The 23549-nt window shown below is 44.0% G+C and overlaps 1 protein-coding gene across 1 annotated transcript in view; it reads right to left on the minus strand.

Annotated features, from left to right (window-relative positions):
* LOC138453376 (collagen alpha-1(IX) chain-like) overlaps positions 1-23549 on the minus strand; it is a 254517-nt gene that overhangs the window by 26369 nt on the left and 204599 nt on the right. The window contains exon 25 of the mRNA XM_069606150.1: positions 6160-6250. Within this exon, the coding sequence (XP_069462251.1) occupies positions 6160-6250 (91 nt within the window). The remainder of the gene's footprint in view (positions 1-6159; positions 6251-23549) is intronic.

The following is a 23549-nucleotide window of genomic DNA, read 5'->3' on the forward strand; positions in this document are numbered from 1 at the left end:
CATAGGAAGGCTTGGCCTGTGCTAAAATGGTCACCATGGACAGCCTAGCGTGGCTTAGGAACGAGCAAGCACCCCATTCGGAAGGAGCAGGACTGGTGGGCATGTGAAGGAATGGATTAGGCATGGGAATGGCAGAGTGCAGGCAAGCCACAGCACACTCTAAGATCCAAGAGGGAGGTCATGTTTATATGTGTGAAAAGAAGAAGCAATAGACTGGAACCTTGAGGTACTCCACATGTGAGATTGTGGGGTGGTGATCTGAAAGGAAACATGAGTGTTTCTTCTGTTCTCTCATTAAGGGAGAATGTAATCCAGTATAGGGGAGTTCCCTTCACCCCAATGTTCTCGAGTTTTTAGCAGGATCTCCTTACCGAATGCAACAGGGATGCCCAGTAAGATGAGTGCACTAGTTGAATCACTGCCAACGTTGTTCGCTAGCATGTCCAAAATGGAGAAAATTGTGGATTGTGTTTCTCTAATTGGCCTGAATCAATGTTGTGATTCATGGAGGAAGTTAAATTTCATAAAAAGTGTTCTAATGAAAGGTTTGTCGGCGATTAGTTAGCTGGGTTGTTTGGGCTGGCTGTGAGGATTTCCGTGGGTGGCTTAAGGAATGCTGTTTTGAAGGTGAGTGGTGTAGTCTTCTGTTCAATGGAGATATTGAGCAAGCAGGGATAGGAAGTCTGCTCCATGTACTGGTTGCTTAGTTACCATTTTGTAAGTGTTGGGGGGACACTGGTCTTCCGAAGAGCATGCTACATTGCTGGGGTTGACTGTGGAGTGGAAATTGTGAATAACAAAAGAGTGCAAAGAAGTACAATTCGACAAATCTGTACATACCACTTCCATGGTAGGATAGGGCCCAATTGGGCCTTTGATGCCAGGTAGTGTTTGGTTTGTTACTTTTGTTTTGCTAAAGTGTGTCAAGGTGGAGTATAGCTTTCACGCCCAGGCAGGGGATGTGGGCATGCGATTTAATGGCCGCTAGCTCGGGCTGGAGGCTGTTAAAGCACATGTCCAACCCCCCCCTCCCTGCGGGGCATGAAAGCTATTTGCACCCTGGAATTTACCAGGGTGCGGATAGGTTTCTTCTTTTTTACTTCCGATGGGAGATCAGCTCAGCACAAGCCCATTACCTGTCGGAGAAGAACATTTTTTTAAAAAAATGGATGCAGCCATTGAAATGGAAAACGGACTAGGCCCCTTTTTGGATGGCGGCGGCCATGGAAAACATGTTCCAAAATGGCTGCCATCCTCCGAAAAGGATCATAGTCCCTTTTCTATTTCAGTGGCTGCAGCCAGACGGGAGAAGCTCGGGGACCGGAGTGTAAGGCTCCGGTCCAACTGGTAAGTGTGGGGGAAGGAGAATCAGGTGATTTGAGGGCGTGGAAAAGGCAAAAGGCAGAGGCTCCCTGTTGGCTCCCCACGTTAGGAAAAAAATAGGGAAAAAAACACCCCCTGAGGAAGGGCCTCGGGTGGCTGGAACAGTGGCCTGGGATTGTGTATTCTCGCCCGCTGTTCCAGTCACATGATTGGTTGGCTCACCCTTTGCGGGTGCGAATCAGTTTGGGCCAGGGTTTTGGAATTACATTAGAAGCTGCTGGGTTCTTCAGTTCTTGGGTGATTTTTGAAGATTTCCTTCTGAGTGTTTTGCTTTGATTCAACATGTTAGTAGTGAGTTTATTTTTACTTTGATGGTTACTGTTCTGAAATATTACAAGAACGTAGGTCCGATTGTCCTTTGCAAGTTTTCTTCTGATCCATATTTTCATCAGCTTTTGTTTTTTCTTTTTGATTTTTGATGTGATTCCACTTGTGAGTACACCATTTGCTTTGGAAACCAGTTGTTTTTGGGAAGCTTATTTATCATATTTCTGGTACTTTGCTACCCATGGTGGTGTTTATCGAATTGTGAATGTCATTGAGTTGGTCATCCAATGTTGTGGTTAAAGTTTCAGTTGTAATATGGAGTTTCGAGGCTTTAAGATTTTACAGATAGGCATCAATGGGATCTTTTTCCATGGTCTGCTAAGAGTCATTTGGAGAGTTTTGCAAGAGTTGATTTTTCAGTAAAGATGGTGAATGGGATACAAAGCTGGACTACCCAAGAGACGCTGATTAGGGAGGAAACAGTAGTGGAGTTCTCATTACAGAAATGCCATCAAGGGGTGTCCAGCTTCATGGGTGCATCCTTTTCCAATTGTTTGAGGTGACGTGCAGTGAGGTATTTAGCTGCATTTTTCTCCTTTAAAAGCCAGATGTTAAAATCTACCAGTATGGTGAGGTGTTGCTTGTCTGTCGACAGATAAGCAACCACAACAGTCAGGTTGTCTCCGAAGGAAGGAATGTAAGAAGGTTGTCTGAGAAGGAAGTATCTGTGAGACCTAGCATATGGAGATTTGCATTCGAGAATATTGCTCAAGATTTTATTGTAACATTGATGGTGTATCTGTGAACAAGTGCAAAAGCTCCTCCTCTCATGTTTTTCATGTTAGTAAACTTAATTTTTTTGCCTTTGGGAAATGTTTTGTGCATGACCGCTAAGTGTCCCTCTCAGAGCCATGTTTCTGTGAATAACAGTAGGGTTATTTTTCCTCGCATAAAAGGACATACATATCGGCACAATGATTGGCAATACATCAGGCATTGATGAGGAGATGTCTGGTACCAACGACTGATATATGGCTTCTCTGAGAGGAGTTGAATCATGCATTCATTAGTTTTGTAATTATTGTCCGAAGTTTCTTAGTTGTTACCTTCATCCTCAAATAGGCTGACTAGTGTGCACAGTCAGGTTGTTCTGGTTCCAATGATGGATTGCAAAAGGGTGTTAATGTAGAGGAGCAGACATGTACATCACTGAAAGACACTGTCCCCTCACCTCCATCATACTGGAACAATAGTAGAAGAGCCCTATGTGTGACACCAGGTATCATCCCAATGCTGCATCGAGTGTATGAGAAACAATATGCACTCAGACAACTGTATCGAATGTACACTCGATATGAAAGGATAGTGGGAGATTTGCGGGAACCACTAAGCTTTGAAGAACTGTAAGGAAAATCTAACAGTTGCAGAGTGACGTCATGAAGGAAAGACACAAGGATGCACTGAAATGATACGCAAATAGTCAAAGAATGAAGATGTAACTGAATTAACAAGAGAAACATGTAATTGAAGGTGAAGAAATCATAAACACTGAGAAGATAAGTGAGAAGAGAATTAGTAGATGTATATTCACAGAAATGCAAGGTAGAAGTGATGTGTAGAAGCTTGCAGCAGAAGAAGATATAACATGACTAAAGCAGTCATGAGGACAAGATGGACGTTGTACTCATGTTCAAACCAATCAAGCTACCTCAGAGAAAGACATGGGCTGCACAGTCAGGAGATGCTGAAAAAACAGCTGTGTGTGAGGAATAAATAGAATGTCTAGTAGCCTGGGATCAAGTATGCCACATCAAGGGATAATTGCAAGGCACAAATGGAGTTAAGAGGATACGCCATGTATGTAAGACATATTTCTCTTAGATTAAGCAAAGAAGAAAACATCTGCAAGTGCCAAGTACTGGACAATCAAGGATGCAGAAAGCCTATTTGAGGTAGAGCAACCAAGCCACCAGAGTCTGCGAGGAGTAATGACATCAAGCCTTTTTGTATTAAATAGCACTAAATAAAAGATCAAAATGGACAAAATCGTTGTCTCCTCACACGTGATTTGGAAGTCGAAAACAAGGGCTATTCATTAAGCCTCAGACGAAGATAATAGTGTACCTACACTCCCTTGAAAGCCCCAGAGAAGAGCACAGGCTACAAGGTCAACTACAAGGGAGCAGCCTTGGCTTAGGGCCTGCCCGATGAGAGATGATGGACTAATTGGGTAAGTGGGTAGTAGTCGGACGTTGCTCTCTGCACCTGAGTTTTGTTTTGCTTACGTGCTGCTAACGAGCCCAAAGTCCAAGGTTGGGAGAGAATGCCAACCAATCATAGGGGTCTATGTAGAAACATGCTATACAGTGTTGCACAGGCCAATTCGCTGCTGTTATTCTACTATAATCCCTCCCTTATGTATTTAGTGGTGGTTCAAGGCATGCTTACCAGATAAGGGGCATCCAGTAACGTTACTAATACTTATATGACATATAGGTACATCTTTTCCCTTCACCAATCCCTCCCTTCAATAGGTTTTGAAGTTTGTTGCGAAGGATGACATCATTGATTACGCACATTGAGGTATACAACCTTTGTATAATCTGATTGTTAGTGTGAGTGCGTGGACTACAGTTTGTTGTTCGACAGATTGCCCTACTTTATTTGAGCTGTTAAAGAAAGTAGTACTTTTCCATATTCTTTGAGTCTGCCCGGTTATTTGGGTCTGAGATCATTATTCGTAATTCCATTGAGCACACAAGACGCTCCTAGGTGCTACTGTGCATTGCTCTTTGATTTAAGGCGTTATCAACAGTGACTCCTGGAGTAGCTTGTTTCTGGAAATTGCACCAGTTGGTGGTGTTGATCTACAAATTAACAAGGACGTTGCTTGATGTCTGTTGTGGTTTCTGCTGCTTTCTATTATTTCATTGGGAAGGGAGCTGCTGGCCTTTGGTGAGAGTTGGTTGTTTGATGCCGCTGCAGGAGTTGTTTGCGGAGGTATCTGGAGATGACGGCTGGTAAGGGTCTTTTGGGGTGGTGTGGCTACCTCCATTGTCCTTTTTGGACTGATTTTGTAGACATAGTGAAAATGGGCTTCTTGGCTTGTGAGGGTACAATGGATAAGGATAAGAAGGTTCTGTAAGGTACATTTCCACGAGGTTTCCTGGGTAATATTTGAGTGATGGTCCAACTTGCAGCTCTTGGGCTCCCGGTGCGTCATTGTAAAGAAAGGAGGGAGCTAGTCTGGCAAGGTAACAGTGAAACTGATTAAGCGACGTATGAGCCTGGCTATGCAATGATTAATACCATTGAAGAGCAGATAATAATATCTCTGCAGAAACTGATTTACTGATACGTAGGAACAGTTGGGCTGTGCAGAACCGGTCTGTGCAATAGTTAAGGTGCTTAAGACAGCAAAACTGTCTGGCTATCCAATAGGTGATTTGATTCAGTAACACTGAACCGTTCTACAAACATTTTTTTTAATCAGCAACACATAGATCTGGATGTGCAACAGTTGATTTGTTTAGGACATGAAGGAAATCGGGTCGTGCAACAATTGATTTGATTCAGCAACACATATATCTGGCTATGTGACAGCTGCTTTGGTTAAGCAAAAAGTAAGACTGGCTGTGTAATAATTAATTTGATTCAGTTGCAAATGAGTATGGCCATGTGGAATAGTCTGGCTGTTCCAACATAGATATGGCTCAGCTACGAACAGATCATAGTATGCAAGAGGGTCTGGCTATGCGAAAGTAGTGTTGCTGTGCAATCAGGATTTAACTCAGCCCTATTTACGTGTGGCTGTGTAATAAGTGATTTGATTCAGAAGTAGAGAGGTTTGGCTATGAGTCTTGTCAAGCAGCAATTGATTTGGTTGAGACTTCATGTAAAACTGGCTGTGAAAAACGGAATGGGTAAGCAACAAATAAAGCCTGATACGTAACAGGAACTTGTCTTCTTTAAAGCAGATAGTGGAATGTAGGTTTCCGTCTACCTCAATGAAAGAGAAGCAAGCACAGCTATAGCTGAGACAGGGGGCACTATGGGTAATGGATGGAAATCAGATCAGTTTCACCTCCAATGGTTTCAGGGGTAAAGTCATTAATCACTGCTGGTGGTGGTGGTGGTTTGGGGGTGTCTCCTTGCAAGCATGGTCAATGGTGTCTACATGCACAGGGGACAAGCAGTGTGTTCGGCATGAATTCACGGCAGGGGGTTGACATGGGGTCTCTTTGCTGAGGCTACTGACATACATCAGGGTATACTTCATATACGATTTCCAAACCATACATGTAACACATCTTCATACTCAAAAAAATACAAATGATTTATACTGTAATAAAGCCAGACCTATTGACTTTGCCAATGTTAGTTTGGCTTTTAGTGTCAGCTCCTAATATCATCTTGTAGATCGTGTACACTGCTTAATGTTCAACCTGTTCAGAGAGATGGATAAAAGCAGCACTCAAATGAAAGAGGTGTGTAGGAGAAAGCCCTTACCTTTGCCTCCTTGCTTTCCGTCATCTCCTTGCTCTCCGTAAATGCCCTCGGGTCCGCGTTCCCCCTTCTCTCCATCCAGCCCAGGCTTCCCCTTTAAATGAATGCAGTCAGAAGTGGGTAGCAGTCAGTTTCCTTCATTGTGAAGCAGATACCAAAGCAATAGAAAATCTCCATGTGTTGGTACCCAATATAGATCTGCCATTTTGAAAGATTTATAAGAAAACTGCCATGTCAATATTGACACAGTAGAAAGGACTTCCTTAATGAAACATTGCACACGCACTGGCTGATTGGTAAATTCTATCTCCATTTCTGTTGGAAATGTCTCTTCTTGTGTGGCACATGCAATTGTATGTGCCTTGGCACCTAGTACGCAGATACCAATTTACAATATTGTGCAACAGGGTACTGGAAATCAAGTACTGGAAATCAAGCACCCGGCACCTTTAAATAAAGCTTGGTTTTCAAAGGCAAGCTCTTATTGGATCCCAGATCAATGCTGCAGTATGCCAGGTCAAAAGAGGAAGGCAACAGCTGTCATCATGGTGTGCTCCTCTACTAATTGTTACACCAGCCTATATACGTGGTGGCCTGTAAAGCAACTTGGACAGCAACAGCACACCCAGGAACAAGTGCCGCTACCTCCATAGATGCACCTCTGTCTCCTAGCTGGAAGTGTGTCACATTTAAGACAATAAATATTGTGTAAAAAGAGCCAACAGAAGTGGAGCCAAAGTATTAGTCTGTGAAAGTCCAGATATATGGTCTAATTCACAAGCTCGCCTTGTGTGTTCCAATGAAATGGAAGGTTTCAAAATGAGGCACCAGGTTTCCAGTCAGTGGGGCCTAGATTTGGAATTTTACACCGACTAAAATATGGAAGATATCACGACAGTGGAATCTCAGGCATTCTCTGAAAATGTGGCTGTTCGGTTTACCTGTGCTCACATATCACTAGTGGCATGATGTATCATTCAAAAGACTCAACGAAACTCAACCATGTTAGGAGAATTTAACTGAGTTTTGATGCCCCTAGCAGAACTCCACTCGTGATATTTCCATGTCAACTCCCCGCCTCCCTCATTGCAGGGGAAGACGGGCCACTTGTTCATGTAGTGGCAGGGGGCAGGGTAAGAGTGGTGGAGGGAGAGAGCTCCCCTAGAGGTCGCCCCTAAAAAACAGAGAAACAGCTTCAGTTTGCTTCCAGCACCGCTGTGATGGACTGGCGCCCTACATTACACCCCTAGTTCTCACCACTAAATGAGATTAAAGTTGATTGAGTTCCAGTTACACATTTTTAAGACTGGACTGCATTTAAGACTATATGCAGAGTCATATCTCTTTCTCTCTTGCTCTCTCACCTTCTCTCGCTCTCTCTCTCTTTCACACACACGCAACACTTAGATATGAAAATGTCATGCATGGCACGCTTTAAATTAATCCAGAGCTTGATCTCAGAGATCACGAACTATGCACTTCAACGCTCCTGGATCTCCGACAAAGAATTTGAATTTCTAAACAAAGCCCATGGTTCAACCCCCAAATTCTATGCCAATCCCAAAATCCACAAGGATGCCATCAAACCACCGGGCAGACCTATTCTAGCAGGATGTGGTACTATTCTTGAGCCAATTTGCCAATTCATTGATAAATATCTTCAACCCATTAGCCAGCAAACGGCCACGTACCTTAGGGACAGTACTTCTGTGATTTCGCTTTTTGAAGGCAAACTATTTGACTCTTCCACGAGCTTTCTGGTGTAATTTGATATTGTAGCACTATACACTAACATCCCTCATGATGAGGCTACTGAATGTATACGTTCCAGCCTGACACGGTATACAGTATCGAGCCAGGCACCAGTGGAATTCATTATGAAATTACTGTCAATATCTCTTACCAAAAACTACTTCAAATATCGAGATCAGTATTTTGAACAAACCCAAGGCACTGCCATGGGGGCAGCATTTGCCCCTAGCTTGGCCATCATACTTATGGCTACTTTTGAAGAAAAATTATTTTTTTCAAACCTTAATCCATATCGTCAATACATTGACAGCTGGCGCAGGTATATTGATGATATTATTTTCACATGGCACAGTACTGCAGACAACCTTAATGCTTTTCTATAGTGGCTCAATCAATGCCATAATACCATTACATTCACGATGACTATGAGTAACATTCAGATATCCTTTTTAGATCTTCAGATTCGCCACCAGGCCAATAAACCCGTCTGTTCACTAGTCACCAAACCTACTGATCGCAACACTGATCGCAACACTTTACTGCATTTCAACAGCTTCCATCCACGTACCCAAAAAGAAAGCCTACCCTACTCCCAGTTCCTGAGACTCAGGAGGAACTGCATGTTACTATCTGATTACGACCATCATGCCCAGATTTTGACATCCAAATTCAAACAACGGGGGTACCCGAAAAAGCTAATCTCAGATTCATATAAACGAGCTAGATTTACCCCAAGGGATATTCTTCTTGAACCCACAAATCAGCCAATACAGGACAAATTGGTCTGTGCCCTTACTTACAGTCCACATACCTTTCTCATAAAAAAAATCATTAAGAAACATTGGGCTATGGCACAACCTCTACTACCAGAAGAACCACTACCAATTTTTGCCATGAAAACGCAAAAAAACTTGAAGGACCAACTAGTCCATGCTTCTGCCTCAATAAAATCTTCAAGATCCACAACTACTAGCTGGGACCTTCGTCCCCTCACAGGCCACTTTCCTTGTGGTCCTTGCTCAGTATGCAAATTTGCACTCAAAATCATAGCTTTTTTACTTAATTGTAAAACGTGGGATTTATGTCATCATTCGATTTGCAAAACAACCTGGCCTGTATATTGCATCCAATGCCCATGTGGGCTTAAATACATTGGCAAAACTAAACACCTTGTCCACACTCGCATCACAGAACACCGTTCCCGTATTAGATGCAAAGCTATCAATTCTTCCTTGGTAAGCCATTTTATGGAATATGGCCACTCCACCGAAGACCTTCGTTGATGGGTCATTGATGTGGTCAAGAATGCTGCCAATCCCCACCAAGTGCTGGCCAATAAGGAAGCATGCTGGATCTTCCTTTTGGACACCATTGAACATGGTTTAAATGAAGCATTTCCGCTTTGGTAGGGCTGCCCCATGCTGACATTCTTTTTAACAATTGCCCCGTAGGTGCATACAGTTTTGTTCTTTAGTATCCTACTGCTTCATTTATTTTTTGGACTATTGACAGTTCTTCCATTTTATCTAGCGACTTGCAGTCCATTCTATTATTTATTACATATTTACTTTTCCTTTTTTCCTTTTCTTCTCCACCCCTCTAGAGCTATTTTTCGACCTGCTATAGATCAGAGCATTGTTCTTTTCATTGGGTGACGTGCCCAGACATAGCATTCATAGCAATTTTATATTTTTTTTATTCTTCTGGAGGAGTTGTCTTGTATCTGATAACACTATATCTCTTCCCCTCGCGTCCCTCATTCCACACTCATTCATCTATAAGTACTCTTTTGCTTTCCATGAATGCAATCATTAACGCACCAGGAACCACACCTCCTTGACTTGGCGTAGCTGTGTTTTCGCCCTCGCGTCAGACCCAAAAATACGTCTGGCAGCAGAACGGCGGCGCATTCATTGCGCAGCCAGACAAATTGCTGGCCACAGGTAAGTTAAGAAGAGATACTAACTTTTGTTAGGCTATTCTCGATCCAGACAAGCTCGCGTTCTTACCCGTACGCTTTTGTTTCATAGGCTTGCTTACTTTTTGTTTTCGGCATCGGCATTCCGCCGCCATGGAGTGAGCTTCTTGGAGCCACCCCTTCATTCACAGGCTTCTTTTAAACCAACGGCATTGTCCACCACGAGCCTGCAGCATCCAAAGCAGGTATGTTTTACCTACTTAGGTACCTGGTGTCATTTGCAATATTTTCCTGACTATTTAAGCAGGGCACATAAAGAAATGCAATAAATTAACACTACCCTGGCTGTATTTACCTCTACTAGATCTCGCTGAGCTTTAGTGGAGACACCTTGCTATTGTTGGAGGGATGACCTTTCATAATATGGCAGCTTCACATGCTTATGCCTGAGATTGAAGTTACCACTCTGGTAGGTAGCTACGCCTTATTCTTATCTTATTCTTATCGGCCTCATGTCTACCTGCTATATACCTATTTGGCACTTTTTTCCCCTTTCTACATGCATTGCATAAATTCTAACAGGAATGGAGTTATCCATTTCATTCTGCATGCGGTTGATATCCGATATTTTCTTGAGATCTCCCCTGCTGTACTTGGTCACTCTCTTTGGGCACACTGACTGGGTGGAGGATACACACTAGGACTAGGTTGATGGTGAACTCCTTGGTTTAACCTCTCAGGAGGGGGCAATGTCCGGTTGTGCACAGTTCACATAGTGTCCCTCTTCTTTTTGAGTACCGTTCATGCTTGAGCTTGAATGTATTACAATATGGTTGTATTTTAGGGGCTGAAAAATAATCTACTATCCTGACGAAGGTGGTTTATCTTTTTTATCACACCACCGAAACGCCAGTCTAGCCGCTGCTCATACACGAGGGCTGTGACTACACTCGTGATCAATGATGGTGGCTAACCACGCTTGTTATCACTCATAGTAGCGGATGGCGTAGTACAACATATCAGCCACATTTCCTTTTTCTGCATTAAGCTTTGTGACTAATATCTAGGCAGTACCAAATCAAAGATTTGCTTTTTTGTCGTCTATATTTCATTACAGACTGAAACAATTAGCCTCAACTAAGTCAGGGACAGTTAGTTATTTTTGGAAAAGTCCTGCAGACAAAATAGTGTGGTACAATATTTGTGTCACATTAAGCCGGATTGGCTACATTTATTTCATTTTTTCTAAACTGCATTCCTGCATTTTGTCAAATATTGTATGTTGTATTTGTCAATTATAGTGTGTTGCTTATCTGCAATAAAACCAGCTCTGGTCAACATTCTGTGTATTAATACAGTGGTTATATCTGTTTCTTGATTCTTTATGATATTCACTTTGCGATTGTTGCTTTCAACATTTTTTATGTACCATTGATATATTATTAACACACTTTATGTATATGGTCTTGATTTGTCTATTTTTTAATATTTTTGTCAATAACCATATACTGCACAAGCAGAGCATGATCGGTACCATATGTTTCTTTAAATTGTGTGATTAATTCATTATAGTAACCAGCTTAGTAATTACTGGTAGCCTTTAAACTATTTGACAAATTGTGCAAACACGGGAAAACCTCATTGTTTATCTTAAATTAATCATAACCACGCCCAATTATTCTGCACAATTTCATTTTCATAGACTATATGCTGCACTGTACCATGGCAGAAAGGGGCCAACCACACGCAAAACAGTCTTGCCTGTGCCCCCAATAGCAGTTTAGACACACACGGCTAATACATAGCCCCTCTGCACAGAAACACAATCCACCCCAGATAAGTGTCATTCTGGTAAAATGGCTGCATCAGAAACGTAATATAGATTTGCAACCATTTGTCCATATTTCCATGTTGCCACAGTGATCGGGAAAAAACATATTTCCACAAGTAATTATTGTTGTTGGACAAATGGGTAGAGCAACTAGAGCACGGAATCTGCAGCAAGCACACTGTTCCAAAAGCCAGAACATTGTTAATGTGCAGTATTCAGGCCTCCTTGCAGTCTTTATCTTCATCTCTATGGCAGAGGGTTTTGGGGAGACTGTACACCAATACATGCCCAGGTGAAACCTCTTTTTCTGACCAAAGATGATTCAACCAAGGGGTCAAGGGTTCACCACCTTATGTAGTCCATTTTCCCAAGTGGTTTGGGTAATTTAAAACCTTTTGAAAAGGTCCAATCCTGGTTACTGTTGTAGCAGTCTTTGCCTGATGATGTCAGCATAAGAGTGTTTTGTCTGCTGGAAGCAGAGAGGTGGCCGGAAATGTGAGTGGCCTAAGCAATTCCCAGATGGTAGAACCCCTCTCTTGGCTGCAACCACAGCCAGGCTACTGGCAATCCTCCTCCACGCTTGTCTGTCTTTTGTCAAAAGCAATTCCAGCAATTAGAACCTTGGTGAGAACTCAAACCTTTCCTGGCAGGGCTCACCTTTGAACTGTGGTTACCATCTAACCTTGTAGGCATATGTCCTGTCTTCTAGGAAAGGTAATAAGCCATCCCTAGGAGAACAATGGAGAATGTCTAATGCTGGACCCACATGCCTAGCTTGGGAAGAACCCCTCTCTCAGACAGCTGATACGCATAAGGCGATGTAAGTGGAATGAGTCACTGGAAAACCAGGATAAGATTACAATTACACCAAAGGGTTTAGCTAGTTTATTTTATAATCCCATAGACCACCATACCAAGCCATATATGGTTTGTATTTATTCATTAATCAAACTGCCGCCAGGCGATGTACAATTGCATTGAAAAAGACCAATGTGAAATTTAGAATAATGTTTTTCTCGGTCCTACATCCTTTGGATGGCAACGCCGTCAAGTAGTCATAAATGATCCTTTGAATTTATGTGTAGACTGCTCTCTTTTCTTGTAGATTTGCAACCAAAAATGAGTTTTCACTTTTTAGAGAATTAATCAGCTGGGATACTTTCTAAAAGGCATGCCCCTCCCTTCTGCTAACATGCTTCTAGCATGCCAATTGCAAAGGGGGAGTCATATGTGGATCTGGTAATTTCCCCCAATAGCTGGCATACCCATCTGGGTACAAACGTTCCAACACAAGTTTGTAAGAAATGGGGCGCTGTCTGAATCCATTCACTAGAGCTTGTGAAATTTCACACGAGAAATCCCCCCAGAAGATGGTAATCCCTCACAGTTGGTATTTAAGAATTGTTATTTTAAGTCAATTGATCAAATGGCCTAGTTGATGGTGAGTAAGCTTGAAAGAAGCATAATATGAGCCTCCAGTCTCACAGATGTTCTATACCAGCGTAAAGGAAAGTCATGATTCTATTGAAGACACAGAATGTTAGTATTATCCGGCTAATGCAATCACACGGTGTAAGGTTGCCAGTAAGGCGGTTAGAAGTGAGCATATCTGAGCATGCCAGTAAAGCGTAGAGACTTTGCATGAATCACAAGTGGTTGAAGGAACATAACATGTTTCGTTGCTTGCCCACCCCAGAGTTGATGAGGGGCCTCCAGGTCTTTGTACGTCTCCTGTCCTGCAGGGATGGTGTTAAGCCAGATGGGTCTTGATGGGAGTTTTCCAGTGGCTGACAGAGGCGGGCACTGAGATTTCATGATATATTGAGTTACTTGTAATGCAGCTAAAGCTAGAGGACGTCGAGATGAGAGGGAGCCAGCCAGGGAGTAATGGTGCACTGGGATTGGTGGAATGGGTTAGGAGTTAAAGGCCCCACGTGCCATTTAAGGTGAACTACAATTTGACCATGTTTTTTAGAGTGATATTGCTATTGATGGCTACTCGAGTAAAGTGAGAGGGTACTATCTGCCGTTGCATCTGTGTCTTTAATACAATCATGGCTTTCTTAGGGCTAGCATGGAAAATATGCATACGCTTGGCTAAGTTCTATGTGATTTTAATGAATGAAATTATAGAGAATGCATTTAGAACCAAACTTTAATAACGACAAAATATTGATTATTTAAATCTTTTAAAAGTTTCCCCCCCAAACCCATATTCCTCCATGCTTTTAAACCCACCCCAATATATTTTTTAATTGTAAATGTTTTTATTGTAAATTCATTCTCTGTTTTCTATTCGTTATATTTACTGGATACCTCTTGGATAATGCAGTGTTCCAAGGACTGTTACTAAGAGATTAGCAGATTCTTATGAGAGAGACAAGTGGTGTTTCTTAAGGCTTAATCAGAGAATTACCTTATGCTTCCTAACAGCTTTATTTTATTTATTTTATTGTTTAGTTTCACTGGGCATTTGTAAGGCACTTATACAGCAAAATATAGTGTTTCAAAGCACCCAGTCGCATTGTAGCAAGATACAGGGCGGTCCTACTAGGCAATGTGAACATTCGGAGCATGCAAGGGCAGAGAGAGAGAAGGTACAGGGTAAATCGGCATGTGCAACATAAGGGGGAAGTGTTAGAGAGCCAGTTTTAAGGCAACAGGCAACTGCCAGAGGGTCAGTTGCAAGGTCTAACGCTAAGTGCCAGGCTGTGACGGCTAGGTGTAGGTGGGATTTACTGCCCAATAAGTGCATGCCTGAGAGAAATCGAAGGCTGGTGGTGCCCGAAGGCAAGTGCAGTGGGAGGCGGATGCTGCAGGTGATTGGACAGAAGGCCAGGACTCGGAAGGAAACATAAGGTCGCAGGCCACCAATCACAGCGACTGTGGGGTTTAGCACAGGCGGGGGAGAGGGCAGAAAGAGGAGAGTCTTGAGGTGCTTATGGAACTTGAGGAGATCCAGCTTAAAGAATTTGGGAGACTGTTCCAGACGAGGTAGCCAGCAGAGGAGAGAGAACAGCCACCCGTCATCTGTTTATAGAAGCGCATGGCAAGCAGAGAGTTGGAGCCAGAGGATCAGAAGGATCTAGAAGGAGAGTATTTGGAGAGAGTGAGTATCGTGGTCCCCGGCGTGGTCCCCGGCATGGTCCCCGGCCCCAGACAGCCTTATGGATGATGCAGAGGGATTAAAATGTGATCCTTGCAGCAACCGGGAGCCAGTGGAGAGATTTCAGGGCTGGAGAGATATTGTCCCTGGGCTTGAGGCCAAGGATAAGTCTTGCATCCCTATTCTGGATTAGCTGGAGGAGGCGGAGAGTAGAGGAAGGTAGATTAAGGAAGAGGCTGTTACAATAGTCCAGCCTGAAGAGTACCAGAGCTCAGGAGACATTAAGCATCTGGGGAACGTGAGGAAAGGGAGGATGAGTTGGAAATGGGCCTTCTTGACAAGGTCCAGGATGTGAGGAATGAAAGAGAGACAGGAGCTGAAGACAACGCTCAGGTTTCTGGATGCAGAGGAAGTATAAGGGTGAGGGCCCATATAGGGTGGCCAGTGTGAAGGGAGAAAGGCAGAACAGGAGTCCTGATAGAAAGAATCTCAGTCTTGCTGGCATTGAGACAGATATCATTGGTGGTGCACCAAGACTGGATGGCGGACAGGCAGTCAGGAGTGACAGAGGAAGTCAGAAGAGATGCAGGGGGTAGTCTGAAGAATAGTTGGGTCTCATCTGCATAACACTGGAAGTGCAAGGAGAAAGAAGAGACAGGGTGAGCAAGAGGGGCGAGATAGATGTTAAAAAGTCAAGGTGAAAGGATAGAGCCCTGGGGAACACCACAAGTGGCGATAGAGGTGGGTGAGTAGAAAGAGCCCAGGATAACCTGGGAGGAACGGTCAATGAGGAAGGAGGTCAGCCAGTCTAGTGCCCACTCTGCGATACCAAGGGTATCATGGAGTCATTTAATGAGGATGGATGGTGGACCGTGTCAAAAGCAGATGAGAGATCGAGAAGAGTGAGGACAGCGGGAGAGTTCAAGTCAAGAGATGCAAGCAATTTTTCACGGGTGTTCAGGAGAGCAGTTTCCATGCCTCTGGATGCTCAGAATCCAGATTGATGATCGTGCAGGCAGCCAAAAAGCTCAGTATGCTGGGACACATGGCAGAAGAGCAATTTCTCCACAGGTTTCCCAAGGAAGGGAGTGCTAGAGATGGGGCGGTAGTTATCCGGACACAAGGAGTCAGCAGAAGACTTTTTCAAGAGGGGGCACACAAGGGCGTGCTTGAGGGAAGAGGGTAAGCACCTGTGGCAAAAGAATGATTAAAGAAATCAGCAAGTGCAGTAACAAGGGAGCCAATGCCGTCTTTAATAGTTCTGGAAGAACAGGGGGAAACCTGTTTGGAAGAGACCTTCCTAGAGCAGTTAACTCTGCTGACCTTGTCCAATGTGATAGGAGAGAAGGAGTAAAGAGTGGATGAGTTAGGAGGAGGGTCTGAGATGGGCAGGGGGATGGGAAGAGGGTGGGAGAGATAACTCAGGATGTTGTGAGTTTTAGCAGAGAAGTTGGTAGCCAGTGCAGTGCAGATGGTGTGGGAGGGCAGAGGCAAGGTTCAGACCGCAGATGGATTCGCTAGTTCCTTGCAGATTTTAAAGAGTTCAGCCATGTTTTTAGTAGCTCCAGAAATATAAGCCCTTGTCTAAGAATGAATGGAGAGACGATATTGCCTTTGGCAAGGGGACAGGCCAGTTTGTCAGAGGATGAGCTTGAAGTCTGCACTGCCGTTCAGCAGCTCTGCACTTGCATTTCAGGGCTGCTAGATCAGAGTCGTACTAAGTGTTATGCTTGGTGGCCGGATTCAGACAGATTCTCATGACAGGGGCAAGAGTATCAAGCGTTAGTGATAGCAAGGTGGAGATTGTTGAGGACGGAGTCAAAGGTTGAGTCAGTAGAAGGAGGAGGGGGGATACAGGTGAAAGCAAATGCAGCAAATACACTCATTTCATCGGATGGATGGCTGCAAATGAGGCAGGCAGAGCTTGGGGGAGAGGTTCGGTCACAGGGCCGAGAGGTCACATGTGGGAGGAGAGGAGGGAGGGGTCAGACCAGGAGAGGGAGGGGGGAGAGAGAGGTAGAAAGCAAACAATCAGTATGGGTGAAGGCATCGAGAGTTTGTCCAGCCGTGTGGGTAGGACCAGAGGGGAGAATAGAGAGGGAGAGAGAGGTGCAAAGTTCACGGGGTGCAGTGGAGGCTGTGGTAGAGGAATACAGGTGGAAGTTGAAGTTTGAGGTAGGGCCTAGGGCCCCGTAGATAGTAGCAATGGTCAAAGAGGAAGTAGGAGAGATGCCAAGGTTGCAGACAAAGCTTTCAAAGGAGGATTAAGGTTGGGTGGGTATGAGGGAGGAAGGGACCGATTCAGGGAAGATCAAAGCTACTCTACAGCCAGCACGGTTGGGGCAGGGTTTTGAGATAATCTTGTAGCCATCAGGGACAAGGGAGTCAAAAGCAGTGACTGAGCTGGCATTGAACCACGTCTCGGTCAGAGCGAGGATGCCGAGATCAAAGTCTTCTAAAAGGAGACAGATGTCGGAAGAATGTTTGATAGCAGAACGTGCATTAAGTGGGCTAAGGTCAGCCGGTCACCACCCTTGAAGGATTTCCCATGTGGGGCACAGGGGGGTGGTACATCTGACAAAGGTGGTGAAAGAGGAGCAGAAAGAGAGGAGGGAGGGATAGTAGGAGTGGGAAGGAAGTTGATGAAAGATGGCAGGCGCCGGTCGAAAAGGGGGAGATTGGGTTGAGGACCCTGAGCCATGATAGTGCCATTGTCATAGACATTAAAGCACACCTGGATGTAACTTTGCCAAAGAGCACTAAAACATCACAAAATGGGGATGCAAAAATGTAAAAAGCACACCTAGATATAACTTTGGCAAAGAGCACACAAATAGCACAACATTGGGTTTCAACAATTTAAAAAGCACACCTAGATGTAACTTTGACAAAGAGCATTAAAATAGCACAAAATGGGCATGCAACAATTTTAAAAAGCACACCTAGAAGTAACTTTGCCAAAGAGTACCAGTGCAGCATAATAAAGAGTTATGCACAGAAGCAGCAGGATATGGGTGAGATGACCAGAAACTACTCATGACAAGTGGTAGGCAAAGGCAGTTGGCAGTGAGGCTTTGTAAAAGGGAAGACAAGAGTCAGTTTGCAGTCAGTAGGTAGTCAGGTGATGTGTTATAGGCCAAGCAGCTGATCTGGTGTCCACAGATGACACATTGTCCCTGGTCTTGGTTACAGGCATGCAGTGAGTTTGTTGTTTTTGCATCTATGGCTAGGAGGGCAGCAAACGCAGCGGCATGGGGGGGCTCCCTCCAGTGCCAAACAAAGGCCTTTTGTGTGGGCTTTTGCTGTGGGCCGGCATTCTCACCTGCCAGCTCCCGGTAGGCCTGTTCACATGCATGGCTTAGCCAATCAGGTGCCTAGTATTCACAGAGGAGCCATGGCAAACAATGCAGCTCTCGTGGCACTCCAGTGCCTAGAAAGAAGGTGCCCATTACCAAGAAGGAGAAACCTGCAGCAGGAAATGGTGGCGAGCGTGCCCACATGTGTTGACCTCACCTTAGAGGCAGCTGGGTCATGGTTGTTGGAAGAAAATGCACAACGGCGGAATTCTGCCACAATATGAGACATGCACGCAAGTTCACACAATAAAGTGTGCATGCTGTCCAAACAGGCTTACCTCGCCAGGGGGGCTGCATGAAGGCTCCAGGAACGGGCAGTAGAGGCAGGGTTGGAGAGGAGATGAAGGCAAACACCACGCCATAACTGAGAAAGGATGAAGGCACAGACAGGGGCCTTTTGTGTGGGCCTTTGCTGGGGGCCGCCTTTCTTGCCTGCTACCTCCTGGTAGGCCTGTTCACAAGCAGGGGCAGCCAATCAGGGGCCTTGTATTCACAGAGGCACCATGGCAACCAGTGCAGCCATCTGCGGCACTCCGGTGCCGAGGAAGAAAGCAGCCATTACCAAGAAGGGGAAACTCGCAGCAGGAAATGGTGGCAAGCACGCCCACGCGTGTTGGCCTCACCTTAGAGGCAGCCGGGTTATGGTTGTTGGAGGAAAATGCACAACAGCGGAATTCTGCCACAGTATGAGACATGCAGGTCACACAAGAAAGTGTGCACACTGCCCAAAAGGGCTTACTTCACCAGGGGGCAGCAGGAAGGCGCTAGGAAGGAGCAGTAGAGGCAGGGTGGGAGAGGAGGTGAAGCCAAACACCACTCTGTAGCTGAGTAGGATGTAGAATTATGATGCCCATCACAGTTGTATTGCATTGCCAGTATAGCATAAAAGGTTTAAGGCATCCTTGATGTGAGACATCCATTTAGGCTACCTCGGAAACTTGCTACATGCTCCTGAACTCATTATGATTCTTTACCACTCAGGCCATCAGAACAACCGGTTGTATGCCTTTACGTGATTGTCGTGCAGGCGTAAACACATGGATTCCAATGGTATATGCCTCACATTTACACATGGTAAATATCAGGCCAATTTCACTGGAATCCATTATAAAACGCTACCTGCAAAGCATCATTTGGAAGCACCACTTTATTTTTCATGAACTGGAGAGCAAAAGTGAAAAGTGTGCGGATTTTGCATAGATTTACTGTTCACGTTTATACTCTGTTTTGTAATTGTTGAAAATGTATATAGGGGACTCAACAGAAGTGCTATCCTTGGCGGTCCCCTGCATGCAAGTTGCATTTTATTATAAGAAACTCCCTAACTGTGATGTTGTTTGCACTTTGGTATTCCCTGCAAAATCCAGAGATTGCTGAGTAAACACGCAGATGCGTTCTTTTGTTTAGAAAACCTCAACCGATGGACACGTGAACGTTCATACATGAGGTTGTAATACAGTAACTTTGTGCACACATTTGCTAGTCTAGAATTCCTTTTCTCAAGGATGTATTCAAGGTCATTACCATTGCTCGATGGACATTATAGGGCAGGTTGTTCTTTCCACAATGCATTAGGAATGTTGACATCCCATTACATTTGTTTTTTATTGCTCATTTACAGTGTGTGTTTACTTTTGTGAAGCATGAGCAGTGAGTAAACAATTTAATTTTAATTTTGGAAAGATCTGTCATTTCAGAATAAATACTCAGAAGAGTCCTTTGTGAGCCACTGCTTGCATAAGAAGAGAACAACCCCATAATTATATTGAAGTGATGCTGTTTCTTATGCATACAGATTGGCTTAATGCTAGCTCGTTTATCCTGCAAGGAAACATACATCCAAATGCTTGCCTTTTAAAGCGTGCTGAAATTTGAACCATTACCTTTGTATGGGTCTACCACCTTCCGCTCACAAGATGTTTTACACTATGACTTCCATAATCCCTCACCATTACCTATAATACCTGGTGCTGAAGAGATCTGTCGTCCAAAACATCTGGAGAATCAGGTCATCTTCAATACTCCTATTCCCACTTTTAGTGTCCAAGGGACTGCACCTAGGTGTCTTATTTCAAAAATTAAGATCTATCAGCCAGTGCGTACTTTGCACTCCTCTGGGAAAAATCTCCTGGCTGTCCCCTTATCCAAATGCCTCTCCCGGGGAGACCGATGCTTCGCCATCAGGGGCCCCCAACTCTGGAATGCACTTCCAGGAGAACTGCGAAATATGTAATCTATTATTCCTTTCAGATAAAACTAAAAACATACCTGTTCTAGTGGTTGATGGGTTCTGTGACTGTGTCCCAATGCGAGCAAAGGATTTTAGCATCTTCGCCTAGATGCAGTTTACTGCTTGGTTCCGAAGGGATATGCGCATTACAAATCCCTAATCTAGTCTAATCTAATCTATACATTATTTACTCACGAAAGAAATCTGCTTTCCAACCGAACGCTTTCCTAAAAAAAATCTGTTTTTTTTTCTGTTGTAACCCCTTACCTCACATCTGGGGTGTAAAAGGCCTCACCTGTCGAAGAATCCTCCTGTGCTTACTATAGGAAATGGGCTGGCCTTACCACTGGGGAGGGAGGGGAGGGTGTCAATACTGCGACACTGTGATTAGTAGTAATGAGGATTACTGGGAAGTAATTGGAGCATTGCCACCATCTCACTCTTTCAAATTCCAGAATTTACTCATGATGTATACCAAAGACTTTATTAATTTATATAGCGTAGCCCAAGACGCCCGGAAGCATACAGGTGCTAAAAGATGTTAAGACTGAAAACAGACGCACATACACAACATCAGGGTACAACACTAACCGATAACCCCTACCAGTGAGGTAGATCTATCTAAATAAATGTGCCTTTAATCTCTTTGTGAACTCGTTCAAGGTTTTAGTTTCTCTCAGGTCGGTTCGGGTGGAATTCCATGCTCTCTGAGCTGATACGTAGAAGGCTCCTTTACTTACAATATGAAGCTTGCATCTAGACACCACCAACAAATGAGTGTTATTTGATCTGAGGGAATTCACAGCAGGTCTCCAAGCTATAGATTCCTCCAGATCCTGTGGATTAAGTCCATTCAGTCGAAATTCTATTCTAGCCTCAATGGGAAGCCAATGGAGCTTCTGTCTTGCCTCTGAAATATGAACAGACATAGGCAAGAACAGACAGATGCCCTCAGCATTGCTACAGGACCAACCATCCTAAGGAAATATAACTAAAAGGAACTGTATGTGACAACCAGGGGAAGAACCACACCTGACTTGATAATGACTCCTACTGACCGCCGGCTCTGTTCTTAAGGGGCTCACAGTCAAGTGAAAAGGAGCAGGATATCAAACCGTGGGCTTGAACAGCCAAGAAACTTTGGAGTGCCCCAAGCTGTAGGACAACCAACAAGGAGAGGGAGCCTAAGAATTGAATGACACATAAAATGTAACCATATCCAAGGAGACTCAACCAAAGGAATCCCTCACCGACCCAATGATAATTCACCTGGAACAACCTGACCAGTTCATATGCCTAAGCCGGGGGCATCCTGAACCCTCAACATAAGCAGCGTAATATAGCACTAGACCAGCAAGAGGAGATTCTGAGGGGGAATCACAGAAGAGAACCACGTCTAGCGCTTAATCAATCTCAATTCAAGTGATACCAGCAGGCTCGCTCCTTAAAAATATTGAACACTGGTAGACATCTATACTTGCAACCAAAATAAGGCAATCCCAGAATGAAAGCCTGACCTGCAACAGAATCTAGAAGCAATTGCCTCCCAAATATGAACACAGAAGAAAAGGAATCCAATTCTGCGCACTCTTCAGAACGCTACCACCATAAGACAACAAAGAATCACACTGCAGACACTACTGCTGTAAAACACATACATAGGGACGCGAATATGCACAGACAAGAGTAAGAGCCAGCAATGCAAAGAATCCCATGCTTTCTGTCAGGAGGGACCAGTCTTCATTCCAAAGCTCAATAGATGGTCTTTGACCAGGACCATGACCTAGGCAACCGATAAAAGTGCTGTGCCCAGCCGTGTTGTTCATCCGTTAGCATAGCCACTGGAAGATGCCTTCCACCCCTGTAACCTTGATCGCACATGAGCAAATTCCAGAAACTATTTCTGCACCTTCTATCCAACCACCCAATCTATATTGTCCAATAAGGAAAATAGTCAATGAACGCCACGTACACAAGGGGCCCATTGAACCCTCTGTAGGCATCCCAGGATTGTGTAGACTGACCCCCTGTGGGTGGGCATAAAGTAACAGAGTGGGATGTTGATTTGATGCTTTATCCAGAATTGTCATAGCTGAGAGTGGTCAAAACCATCATCCGGTGACTCACTGCCTACAGACATCTCATCCCAAGACTGCAACAGGAGGTAGGTTTAGAAACGCAAAATCATCTGAAATATCTACGAGGGCTCCATGCACCCAGCACCTTGCTTGTGAAATGACCCAATCATTAATACTTATGTTGTGACAAGTGAATATCATGGACCTAGCCAGCAGAAAAAATCACAATATTCTCCTCTTTACTTCACTAAATGCGGTAAAGTGCAAGTAGTTGTTTGATTTTCATTGGGGCCAGCGACTGCTCACCTAAAACAAAAACAAACACTATACCCCAAAGCTAGACCCAGGAGAATGTAATGCTCAATATCAAGCATCATCCCCAGCCACAGTATCTCACAAGGTGCCTAGCAGTCAACTATCATTAAACCATGTGGTGTGCTGGAGCTGATCTCGGAATGGATCCCCAGTACTCCACATCTTCCCTGCCCTCATTAATGGAGACAACAAGTTATTGTTCTAAGTCACCTGTATGTAATATGTTAGATATCCAGTTGTTAACAAATCCATCTATAGCTCAATCAACAGTTTTTATTTCCTGTAATCATTGCTTTGCTTCAAAAGATTAGTTTATTTAATTGCCAAAACATTAGATAGTCAATCCACTTTTCTAATGAGAAAACCGCCTAAGAATTGGCAATAAGACAAAAAGCCACTCCCCCCACCACAAAAGAATACTTCTACAACCATTTTGATTCCCCCTTGTTTCTTCAAATGAGATTGTTAGTTTACTTGGAAATCTATAAATCTCTGGGCCATTTCTGGTATAGAAGAAGCCCTTTGGGCAGTATCAGCCAGAACGTTTGCAGATTGCATCACAAAAGCTAAAAACATCACTTGTCAATACATCTTTTCACGAGGGATTGAACTCCTCTATATTTCAATCTTATTGAGAAAAAAATCAGTGGACCCCTTAGGATTGAATAATTACTGTCCAGTGGCAGGCCTTACTTGGCTGTCAAATATTTTAGAACAAGTGGTAACATCCAAACTCCAAAATGTTATCAAACGGAATTTGACAGCTTTCAATTTGGGTTTTGCTACAGCCATGGCATGGGAACTGCA

This window comes from Ambystoma mexicanum, chromosome 4p, assembly GCF_040938575.1.
Source record: "Ambystoma mexicanum isolate Mex_15411 chromosome 4p, UKY_AmexF1_1, whole genome shotgun sequence".
Classification (NCBI taxonomy): domain Eukaryota; kingdom Metazoa; phylum Chordata; class Amphibia; order Caudata; family Ambystomatidae; genus Ambystoma; species Ambystoma mexicanum.